The sequence below is a fragment of the Sus scrofa genome, chromosome 6 (assembly GCF_054392235.1).
Source record: "Sus scrofa isolate SSC_HxYL_T2T_F1_AM1 chromosome 6, Sscrofa_HxYL_maternal_Yorkshire_Landrace_v2.0, whole genome shotgun sequence".
NCBI lineage: Eukaryota > Metazoa > Chordata > Mammalia > Artiodactyla > Suidae > Sus > Sus scrofa.
In genome coordinates, this window is record NC_139388.1 from 14,375,975 (window position 1) to 14,388,069 (window position 12,095).

At 48.8% G+C, this 12,095-nt stretch overlaps 1 protein-coding gene across 5 annotated transcripts in view; it reads left to right on the top strand.

Annotated features, from left to right (window-relative positions):
- Positions 1-12,095, top strand: part of IL34 (interleukin 34) — an 84,478-nt gene that overhangs the window by 53,988 nt on the left and 18,395 nt on the right. For 3 of the 5 annotated variants that reach the window (XR_014804959.1, XM_021093442.2, XM_084958492.1), the window contains exon 2: positions 5,079-5,489. Coding sequence is in view for 4 of the 5 variants with exons in the window: in XM_021093442.2 (XP_020949101.1) it covers positions 5,462-5,489 (28 nt within the window). In the remaining variant the exon portion in view is untranslated. 5 annotated transcript variants of the gene reach the window in all.

The window sequence follows — 12,095 nt, forward strand, 5'->3', positions numbered from 1 at the left end:
TAGGGTGGGGCCTCCTGTAGGAAGCTAGTGAGGAATTGTTTGCATAAAGTGAAGTCCCGACACCCCCCCTCCCAACCCCCAGAAGCAAAATAGGACAAGCCCAAAGCATAGGCCCATCCCACTGGTCAGAGCAAGTCACCCAGCCAAGCCCAGGTTAAAGGGGAGTAGAAACAGAGCCTCCTTTGCAGATTGGACTTGTGCTGAATGGGAAATGGGAGCTGAGGGAGCCAGCCAGAGTCTGACTCAGCCCACCTCCCTGAAGGAGACTGACTGCTCAGATGTGGCCAGTGGTGGGTCCCGTGTTATTCATGTGCCCCAGGTGTAGAATCCTCGTTCCACTGGTAGGACAGAGGTGGTGGATGGAATGTTTTCAGAAATATAGACCCTGGGCTAATGGAATTAACCAGGAAAAAAAAATCATTCCTAGTTCTTTGTTTTTGCTTTTTAGGGCCACACCCTCCGCCTTTGAAGGTTCCCAGACTAGGGGTTGAATTGGAGCTACAGCTGCCAGCCTACGCCATAGCCACAGCAATGTAAGATCCAAGTCAAGTCTGCAGCCTACACCACAGCTCATGGCAATGCTGGAGCGTCACTGAGAGAGGCCAGGGATCGAACCCTCGGCCTCATGGTTTCTAGTCGTATTTGTTTCCAATGCACAGTAACGCATTGGAACTCCTCATTCCTATTTCTGCTTTTGTTTATCTCCCTTTCTCTGTGGCCTACCCTAAGTCCTATTTTTCTTCTGCCTCCTCCTTGAATTGAACATTTTTTTTTCTTTTTTGTCTTTTTGCCTTTTTTAGGGCCGCTCCCGTGGCACATGGAGGTTCCCAGACTAGGGGTCTAATCAGAGCTGCAGCTGCCGGTCTACACCACAGGCACAGCAACGTGAGATCCGAGCTGCAACTGCGACCTACACCACAGCTCACGTCAATGCCAGATCCTTAACCCACTGAGCAAGGCCAGGGATCAAACCCGCAACGTCATGGTTCCTAGTCAGATTCGTTAACCACTGCGCCATGACGGGAACTCCTGAATTGAACATCTGTGACTCACTCCCTGTGGCCACTAGTTTCCAGAACCTCCCTCAACACATTATCAGGGGTTGGACCTGAGGCCTTAGGACTGCTCCCTCCCCCGAGCTCTGTTTCCTCATCTCTAGCTGTGGGAGTTGCATGGAATGTCTCTGAGGCCCTTGTGGCCCTGCCCTACTTACAAAAAGTAGTCAGGCTGGAGCATGTGGTCCACTGCTCTGTCCCTTGGGCCTCAGGTCAGGCCTGGCACCTTGAGGAGAAGAATGTTCTGTGTAGGTGTAGTAGATTGGTTGCAAAAATGGCCCTAATTCTTTATGCACACTCCCATCTGTTCTTTTTAAACAATTATCGTAATTGAAGTATAGTTCATTTTCAGTGTTGTGTTTATTTCTGGTGTACAGCAGAGTGACTTGGTTACACTTACATATTTATTTTTTCATATTTTTTTCCATTATAGTTTATTACAAGATATTGAACATGGTTCCCTGTGCTATACAGTAGGTCCTTGTTTATTTTATTTTATTTTGTTATTATTATTATTTTTTTGCTATTTCTTGGGCTGCTCCTGCGGCATATGGAGGTTCCCAGACTAGGGGTCAAATTGGAGGTGTAGCCACTGGCCTACACCAGAGCCACAGCAACGCGGGATCCGAGCCGCATCTGCGACCTACACCACAGCTCACGACAATGTCGGCTCGTCAACCCACTGAGCAAGGGCAGGGACCGAACCTGCAACCTCATGGTTCCTAGTCGGATTCGTTAACCACTGCGCCACGACGGGAATTCCTATTTTATTTTTATTTTACTTTTACTTTTTTCTTTTTAGGGCCATACCAGCAGCATATGGAAGTTCCCAGGCTAGTGGTTGAATCGGAGCTGCAGCTGCCAGCCTACACCACAGCCACAGCAACACTGGATCCAAGTGTGTCTGTGACCTATGCCTGAGCTTTTGTCAACATCAGATCCTTAACCCACTGAGTGAGGCCAGGGATTGAACCCACATCCTCATGGATACTAGTCAGGTTCTTAACGTGCTGAGCCACAAGGGAACTCATTTATTTATTTATTTTTACTTTTTTGGGGGTTTATTTTGTGTATCTCATCCATGCCCTTTGCAAGGATATTTTGTAACTCTTTCCACCAATAAGTGGAGTCTGCCCCCCCACTCCCCAATCTGTTCAGCTCGTAGAATGTAGTGGAAGTGATGGTATGATGGTTCTGCACCTTGGCCTTAAGAAACATGGACTTATTTGCTCCCTTTTTTGGAACAAACCTAGGCCAGCCTGCTGGAGGGTGAGTCATCCCAGCTGAGGCTGATCCAGACCAGCCAGCACCCTGCCGACCCATCAGGAGGACTAGATCAGCCAAGTCATGGCCAAGCTGTAGACTCGTGAAAAGTAATAACCGATTATTGTTTTTAGTTACAATAGGTTGGGTTGACTTGTTCCATAGCTGATAGTGTGGGCACTTGGGCTGTGTGTGTTCTGAGCGTTAAAAACTGCATCTTCTCTTCAGGCCAGGCACAGGCTCTAGAGTTCAGCTGCTGGAGCCCAGTCGGGTTCCATGCCTCCCTCTTGTCTTGGTTCTCCGGCAGGGGAGGGAGGAGCAGGTGGCTTTGGAAAGGAGAGAACAGTGAGGGTCCTGGGGAGGGGAGGACCTTGCTGCCTAAGCGGGATGGACATGGAAACACAGTTCCAGCACCGAAATGCCTTTTCAAACATTCAGGTTTATTTTTAAAATCAAAATGAGAAACAGGGTCATGGTTACCTTCATGTCCCACCAAAGAGCCCTGATCCTGGGTACACGGCCCTTCGGCCCTTCAGAACATCTCAGCTGCACTCTGTGGGCACAACCAGGGGGTCCCACCCATCTGTCAAAATGCTGGAGATGTGCAAAAGCCAAAGAAAGTACCAAGTGGGAGTTAATCACTTTCTCGAACACTCCATCCAGATCTGGTGGTCCAGGGTACATGGTAGGAAGCTTTCAGGGAGATTTCTGAGCTTGAGGAGGCAGCCAGGAGAGTTTTGTGGGGCATGGATGGGGTGCAGAGCCTGATCCTGGTGTATGTGTTGGGGGAGGTCCAGGCTGAGGGATGCTCCAGCAGTGTGGGAGCAGGGCAGGAGCAGGAGACCACTGTCCAGGCCCCATGCACAGAGTGCAGCTGGGATGTTCTGAAGGGGTATGGGGCTTCCAGTTCTCAAAGAGGCCCGAGAGAAATGGCAGTTCTGTCCACACCAAACAAAACCTGTACAGAGGCTCATAATGGCTCTGTTCACAATTGTCAAAAACTGGAAACAACCCAGCTGCCTTTCCACCAAAGGCCAGACAGACCACACAATGGAATACCACTCAGCAGGAGAAAGGAACAAATGACGAGCACAGGTAGCATCCTGGCTGAGTCCCAGGTGCATGCTGCGAAGGGAGAGGAGCCCAACCCAGAAGACCGTGTGCTGTGATTGCATTTACAAGGTGTCCTGGAAACAGAACTGCTTGTCAGACTGCGTGGGTTATTGCCCGGGGCCGGGGAGGGAGGAGGGGTTGAGTGCAGAGTGACAGGAGGGACTTTTCTGGGTAGATGGAGATGTTTTATATCCTGATTATTGCAGTGGTTATGTGGCTCTGTGAACTTGTGAAAATCCATGGAATTGTGCACTTTAAAAGGTGAATTTTGGCATCGGTAACTTTTACCTCAGTAAACCTGAAAAAAACAAAAACAAAAACAATGACTACAAAAAGTTTCAATTAGGCCAGTGTTTGTGGTGCTGCTGTAATAGGAAGATTAGCGGAATAGATCCGAGGAGGAGCTAAGATTCAGGGGTGACCTCACATGAGGGGCGGAAGGGGGTGCCTGTGTTCTCTGGACAAAGCCCTACTTGGCTGCTGGGAGCCCGTGTGAGCGAGAGCCAGCACTTCTGGTTCTCCGTGGGGATGCCATGGACGCCACGGTGGGGAAGACTCTCAAATCATACCTCCTGTCTCCTAATGCCATCACCACGTGGCCATTTCCCCAGAAGGGACAAAAGGAAAGGTCTAGAGAAGGGAACAGAACTGAGAGGCTAAATTTCAAAGCTGGTTCTGTCGCCTGCCAACTCAGTCTCACGGAGCCTCCGTTTCCTCACGTGCAGAATGCGGACAACAGCCCCTACCTCGCAGCGTCCAGTGAGGTATAAATGAAATGACCACATCAGAGCCCTGAGCCCTGTGCCCAGCTGGAAATTCACATCTGGGTGTCAGCAGGCTGAGGTTGAATTCCTGTCGCAATTTTTACAAGTTGTGTGACTTCAGACAAGCATCTTAATCCTTCTGGGCCTTGAGTTCCTCATTGATAAAATGAAACTTTATGCTCCCATAAGGTTGTTGTGAAGATTCAATGACTATAAAGACCTTAGCCGAGGGCCTACCACATAATGAGCTCTTGGGAAGAGCCACTGTATTATTATCATAGGGTTGCCAAATTTAGCAAATAAAGATACAGGACTCCCAGTTAATCAGGAATTGCAGATAAGCCAAAATTTTTGTGAGTATAGGTATGTCCCATGCAATATTTGGGACATACTTAAAAAAAGTATTCATGACATAATCATACTAAAAAATTTGTATTTATCTGAAATTCAAATGTAACTGGGTACCTAGTATTTGGAGAAACAGATTTGGAGTAATCCGAGGATGAGAAAAGCCTGAAAGTGCATGGAGGGGTCAACCATCTGTTTTTTTAACTTCCCTGCAGCCCACGCCTTTCATGTACTTTATCTGTGACTTCACCTCCTTCAGGAAACTCCCTGGATTTAGCCCACACAGCCCATTCATTCCTTGGCTTTGCTGTTGTTCTGCCCCCAGGCTGTCAGCTGGTGTCACCGGAACTCACTCCTGGGCCAGGACTGCCCTTTGGATATTATGTTACTCAGGTCCCCAGGTAGCCAGCCACCAGGTGGTCCCAGCTGGGTGGTGGGTGCAGCCTACACAGTAGGCTCTGCACGCCTGTGGCTGATGGCTGAGTGGCAGCACCACTCTTACATAATCGGTTTCTCTCCTCCTTTCTCTTTCCAGAGCCAGATTTCACACTGAGCAGCTGCAGACGGAGAAATCAGAGAAAGCACAACCCAGCCTCAGATTCCGAGGGGCCTGCTTGGGACTCTCTCCTCCTGCTTGGAAGGAAGACCCTGAGGCAGCTGTCTCAGGCCAGGTCTTGGCTGCCATGGGACTCCCAGCCACCACGCCCCAGCTGCCCTCCATACTGCCAGGCAGATAAGGGTGAGCCCTGCCCAGGAGCACCTGCTACCCTCTGCCAGGCCACCCTCTGTGGCCAGTCCTTCCTCAACTTTGGACCACCTTTGCTGACCTGAGGCCATGTAGGCCCCACTTGGGCCTCTGTGGATAGATACGCCCCTGGGCACAGCACCTCTGCTCTCTGGGAGATCCAGTGCACCACCATGCCCCGGGGACTCGCTTGGCTGTGCTGTGAGTACTGGGGAGATCTGTGGGGGCTGCCCGGGGAGGCCTTGGCCCAGAGCTGGGCTCTGCCGTAACCATGGTAACCAGGGCATTCTTCCTGGTGAGAAGTTGTGATGCCTCCCAGCTTAATGGCAGGCAGCCTTGGGGACTCCCACGCTGTCTGCCCTGTCTCCACCTGACTGCAGCTCAGATGGGCATGGTAGCTGTGCATCTTAGACTGGGTGGGCACAGTCAGTGGGTCACAGGGACAGGGCAGGTCCTGGGGTAGGAAGCAGGAATCTCATCTGCTCAAACTTCTTGGTTCTGGGGAGTATGGTGGGATGGAGGTGGCAGAGAAAGGATTTCTGGCCTCCCTGGGGGTGGCCAGCCAGGGGTGGGGGCTTGTGAAATTGTCTGCGTCCCAACACACATGGGAGAAGTGCAGCTTGTTCCCTCTGCCTCTGCCTCCATAAAGAGCTAAATCAAAAGGCGAAAAGAGAACAGTGTTGTTGGGAAAAGGAGAATTAGTTGAAATGAGGACAAGAAAAAAACATCTAAAAGCCTCTCAATCCTGCTGGTGGGAGGCCAGACCAAGCTCCCTTCAGACTCCAAGATTCCATTTAATTGACTCAAATTCAACATATTTTTTTCTGGTGCCACCCACCTGCCCACTGGAGAGGCACTGCCATGGCGACAAGGACCTGGGCTATCTCGTGCGTCTCTCTCTAACACCTGGCATGGAGTTAGGCGCTAGGAACTGTGTGCTGGATGGATGAGCTCCCAGGTCTGATCTTGTGAGGGATTCATAGAGGAGCTGGCTTCTACTCTGGCCCTTGGGGAGGGTACTGCGAAGGGTCAGAATGTTCACAGTGGGTAGAAGGACCCAGACCCAGTGTTCTGGAAGCTTCTGAGTCATGAGGAGCAGGGGAGCAGGAGAAACAGCAGGGTGGGGTGCCACTTGAAATGATCTCAGAGGTGGGTGGGTTCACACGTGTTGACGCGAGGAGGTGAGGCCAGTGTTCCTTCCAGGGAAGGGGAATAGCGTGAGCAAAGGCTCAGGAATGGATCAGTGAGAGGCCAGGCTGGCGAGCTGTTTGGGCTCAGGTGGCTGAGGCTTTGACAGCGCGGGTGAGGAGTTGCCAATTCATGAGACAACAGGGAGCTCGGGCAGATCTGTGATCTGCAGTTGGGGGTTGTGGTGGGTGTTGCTCTGCTCTCTGGAGCTTGATCTGGTGATGCTTTTGGGAGTTGCTCTTGCAACCTTTTGGGCCTCTGGTAATGAGAGTCCCTTCCAGAGGTGGAAGTGAGAATGAAGAGGTCTGGCAGAGATAACAAAGCTCATGATTTGTCAAGGATTTGTCAAGGATTGGCAAGGACTGGCTAGAGTGAGGGGGAGGGAGGGATGTGGATCGAGGGCTCAGACAGGGGCCGGGGTGCTGAAGAAGGCTCGGCTGCCATGACACATTGCCACAAACTTGGCTTAAAACAGCAGAAGTGGGAGTTCCCTGGTGGCCTAGTGGTAAAGGGTTTGGTGTTGTCGCTGCTGTGGCCCAGGTTCAATCCCTGGCCTAGGAATTTCTGCATGCTGCGGGTGTGGCCATAACCAAAACAAAACAGCAGAGATGTATTCTGTCACAGCTCTGGAGGCCAGAAGCATGAAATAAAGTCGTCAGGGTGATGTTCCTTCCAAAGGCTCTAGAGGAGGATCCTTCGTGCCTCTTCTAGCTTCTTGGGGCTCCTGGTGTTCCTTGGCTGGTGGTCGCGTCACTCCAGTCTGCATTCGTCTGTGGAGGCCACTTGTATGGGCTTTCCCTCTGTGTGACTCTGTGTCCTTTCTTCTTATAAGGACACTGCTCATTGGATTTAGGGTCCACCCTCAGTCCAGGATGATTTCATTTGGAGATCCTTCATAATATTTGCAAAGACTTTGTTTCCAAATAAAGTTATATATGAGGTCCTGGGTGAACCTGAATTTGGGGGGAGGCTATTCACCCGCTACACAAGGTCACATTTGAAGGTGGTGGACAAGCCTCATTTGTCACTGCGCAAAGGACATTGTTCTTTCTCCAGCCTCCTCCTCTTCTTTTTTTTTTTTTTTTTTTTTTTCTTTTTAGGGCCACACATGTGGCATATGGAAGTTCCCAGGCTAAGGGTTGAATTGGAGCTGCAGCTGCTGGCCTATACCACAGCCAGAGCAATGCTAGATTCTTAACCCACTGAGTGAGGCCAGGGATCGAACCCATGTCCTCGTAGATATTAGTCGGGTTCATTACTACTGAGCCACAACAGGAACTCCCAGCCTTCTCTTCTGTCTTGCAGGCCTATTAACTCTGGAGGGAGGAGGGACAAGGCAGGCCTTCTTACCAGGGTCAGGGTTGCCTTGGCCTTGGGGATCTTAGAATGCAGAGGGGCCGTGAGGCTACAGCTGTGAAGTCCCTGCCTGGTTACTGTTCACTGGCTCATTTTTCAGAGTGGGGGCAGCAGGAAAGGAGCTTAAAATTGTAAAAGGTAGGAGTTCCCATCGTGGCTAAGTGGTTAGCGAACCCGACTGGCATCCATGAGGACGCAGGCTCGATCCCTGGCCTTGTTCAGTGGGTTGAGAATCCAGCATTGCCGTGAGCTGTAGTGTAGGTCACAGGTGTGGCTTGGCTCCTGCGTTGCCATCGCTCTGGCGTAGACCAGCGGCTACAGCTCCAACTGGACCCCTAGCATGGGAACCTCCATATGCCTCGGGTGTGGCCCTAAAAGGACAAAAAGACCCCCCCCCCCAAAAAAAGGAAAAGGTAGCTGGGCTGCAGACTTGGAGGAAGTCTAAGTTTGGGAGAAGGCAGATCATCTGTGGACAGAGTTCCTGGGACAGTCCATGTGTGTCAGGCTGGGAAGCACAGAGGCTCTCTAAATCCCTGCTATAAGCCTCGTTGCCAGACCCCTAAAGACTGGGACTCAAATGAGGGCAGTTGGAGTAGGACTTGGGGATGGAATGGGCAGCCGCTTGGTGATTGCTGCACTAGAAAGAAGAGTTAGATTTTCTATTGTGGCTCAGTGGGTTGAGAATATGACTAGTATTTTTGAGGATGCAGGTTTGATCCCTGGCCTCACTCAGTGGGTTAAGGATCCTGTATTGCCTTGAGCTGTGGTGTAGTTTGCAGATGTGGCTCAGAACTGATGTGGCTGGCAGCCGTGGCTCGCATTCAGCCCCTAGCCTGGGAACTTCCATATACCTCGGATGTAGTCCTGAAAAGAAAAAGAAGAAGAAGAGAAGAAGAAGAAGAAGAAGAAAGAAAACTCAGTGTGGACAGAGATACTGATTTTTATTTATTTTATTTTTATTTTTATTTATTTATTTGGCCACACCCATGGCATGTCCTGATCCTGGGCCAGGAATCGAACCTGTGCCACAGCAGCGATCCAAGCCACTGCAGTGACAATGCCTGATCCTTAACCCACTGCACCACAGGAGACCTCCTCAGAGATACTGATTTTTTAAAAAAAGATGGAAATTTGGATTTTTATGTTAAATCTCTGTGAACCAGAATGTGACCCTTGGGATGCTAGTTTACAAACCATCACTTTCCATTAAGTACAATCCCCAGACCAGCAGCATCAGTTTTACTTCAGAACTCGTTAGAGATGCAGGTTCTCTGGCCCCCCACCTCAGCCCTGATGAATCAGATACCCTAGATGGGACCCAGCACGCTAGGTCTTAACCAGCTTCTCCAGGAGACCCAGACACCTGTTCCCAGTTCCCTGCTGGACCTGAACTGCAAAATGCTCAATAACAAGACCGTGCTATGGTTCACACACTGGGAGCTACTTTGTCTGGTCAAGACAATGAGTGGATTGGACAGATAGTGCTAGATCTAGGGTTTGGTGGGGGCTGGCATACGAGGCAGAAACTCTGGGGAAGGAAGGAGTCTTGGTGAGACCTTGAAAGCGATCTGCACTGTGAGAGGATACCCAGGGCAGGGGCAAAGTGTGAGCCAAAACCCCAGGGCAGGAATAATCTTGACCAGCAGGGGTGCCACTCTGAGAGGGTAGAAAGCAAGCAGAAACACTGGTTCAGTTTGTGTTTTTCTATTCCTTTGTCCAAATACTGGATGAAGAACATGGGAAAAGAGAGAGACTTGCAAGAAGGATTGCACATTTGCAAATTTGCAACTTTGCAAAAAAAAAAAAAAAATGTGGTTGTCAGTCTTCGTTGAGGGGAAGGGCTGGTGGACTGCAGCCCATAAGAGGCACCGGGTTGGGTAAACCTGAGCTCCTGGCCCAGCAGGAGCATAGGTATGGCAGCAGCCCTGAGAACCAGGTGGGGAAGTGAGGTTAGCAGGTGCAGGTCAGTCTTTAGAACAAAAGTTTTCCCAAGTGGGGAAAATCCAGTCAGTAATTCCTCCTCAAAATCAATGATGTGATCCAGCCTGTCTGGTTATTTGTGGGGTGGGGAGAGGGGGAAGAGAAAGAAAAAAAAGAAAAGAAGTTACTGCTTTTGACTATAACAATAATAGATACTAATTGTAGAATATAAAATAGTCCTACAAAATAAAAAGGAGAACATAAAATTCTTGCATAGAGATTTGGTACATTTCTGTTCGCTGTATTTTCTATGTACACACATGTCTTTTTTTTTTTTTTTTTTTTTTAAAGGGCTGTGCCTGTGTTATATGAAAGTTCCCAGGCTAGGGGTCGAATCAGAGCTGTAGCTGCCGGCCCACACCAGAGCCATAGCATCGCGAAATCTGAGCCACATCTGCAGCCTATACCACAGCTCACGGCAACAATGGATCCTTAAACCCACTGAACGAGGCCTGAAATCGAACCAGCGTCCTCATGCATACTGGTTGGCTTCCTTACCACTGAGGCACAATAGGAACATCTATGCATACACATATCTAATTAACAAAATTCAAGTCATGCTTTATACCCAGATACAGCGTATCGAGATGCATTTTTATTACTTTTTAAAATTTTTCAAAATATTTATTTTTATTATTATTATTTTTTGTATTTTCAGGGCTGCACTTGTGGCACATGGAGGCTCCCAGGCTAGGGGTCACATCGGAGCTGTGGCTGCCAGCCTACGCCACAGCCACAGCCACAGCAACATGAGATCCCAGCTGAGTCTGTGACCTACACCACAGCTCATGGCAACACTGGATCCTTAACCCACTGATCAAGGCCAGAGATCAAACCTGCATCCTCATAGATGCTAGTCAGATTCGTTTCCACTGTGCCATGATGGAAACTCCCTTTTATTTATTTATTGACTGGAGGCACAGCATGCGAAGTTCCTGGGCCAGGGATTGAGCCACATCACAGCAGTGACCAGAGCTGCTACAGTGACACCACCAGATACTTAATCTGCGGTGCCACAAGGGGACTCCTGAGATAGTTTTTCAAAGTTCATTAAGCATATAAAAAATATTTTTCTTGGAGTTCCCATTGTGGCTCAATGGTAACAAACCTGACTAGTATCTCTGAAGATGCAGGTTTGATCCCAGGCTTCACTCAGTGGGTTAAGGATCTGGTGTGTTACCGTGAGCTGTGGTGTAGGTAGCAAACATGGCTTGGATCCTGTGTTGCTGTGGCTGTGGTGTAGGCCAGTAGCCGTAGCTCCAATTCAACCCCTAGTCTGAGAACTTCCATATGCTGTGGGTATGGCACTAAAGAGACAAAAATGCTTTTCTTATCACAAAAACATATCATAAGCATCCTTGACAATGTGATTTTTTTATTGGTATTCATTATTACTGAATGTCTAGGCCATTTATAGATGTTCATTATTATAATATTGCAGTGGAAGTTTTTGTCCACAGATCTTTCCGTTTTGTCTCTTTTTTTTTTGTTTGTTTTCCTTTGCATTTATTGCTAGAAATGAGTTTAACGAGTCAAAGAGTGTGGACATTTTTAAAGGGTGGGTTGAAGTGTGTGGACATTATTAAGTCTGTTAATAACAAAATGGCCAAATTGCTTTCCAGGTTGAAAGCATCTGCCTCACTACTTTGGCAGCACCGAGTGTTATTAAAATAAATAGTTCCCTTGGGGTGCGGGGGATTAAGGATTTGGCGTTGTCACTGCAGCAGTTCAGGTTGCTGCTGGTGCATGGGTTCAGTCCCTGACCTGAGAACTTTCACATGCCGCACGAGTGGCCAAAAAAAAATTTAATAAAACAACAATAACACCCCCTCCCCTTTCCATTGGTAGATGAAACATGGCATCTGATTGATTTAATGTGAATTTATTAGTGAGATTGACTTTCAAATATGTCTCTTGCCCATGCCGTATTTTGTTCTTTTTGCTCTGATCCATTTAATTTTTCTCATATTTGTCGCAAATTTCTCAGATATTTTTTGTGTATATGTTCAGTTACATGGAACTCACACTGTTTTTAAAGTCACAGTGACCCACAGTGGTGAAGGCTGGTAACATTTGGAAGGTGGTAGCTTGCTTAGAAAGAGAAACAGCCTGAGTGAGATTTGTTCAGCATCCGGAAGAGCCGCTGCAAACCTGCTGGTGTACCTCTAACTGAGAGGCATGCCGAGGTCAGAGCAGGGAAGAAAATGGCTTGGGTCCCTCGTACAGTTGGAACTAGAATCTCCATCTCCAGAATCCCTAGATGGAAAATCAACGAAAGGCTTT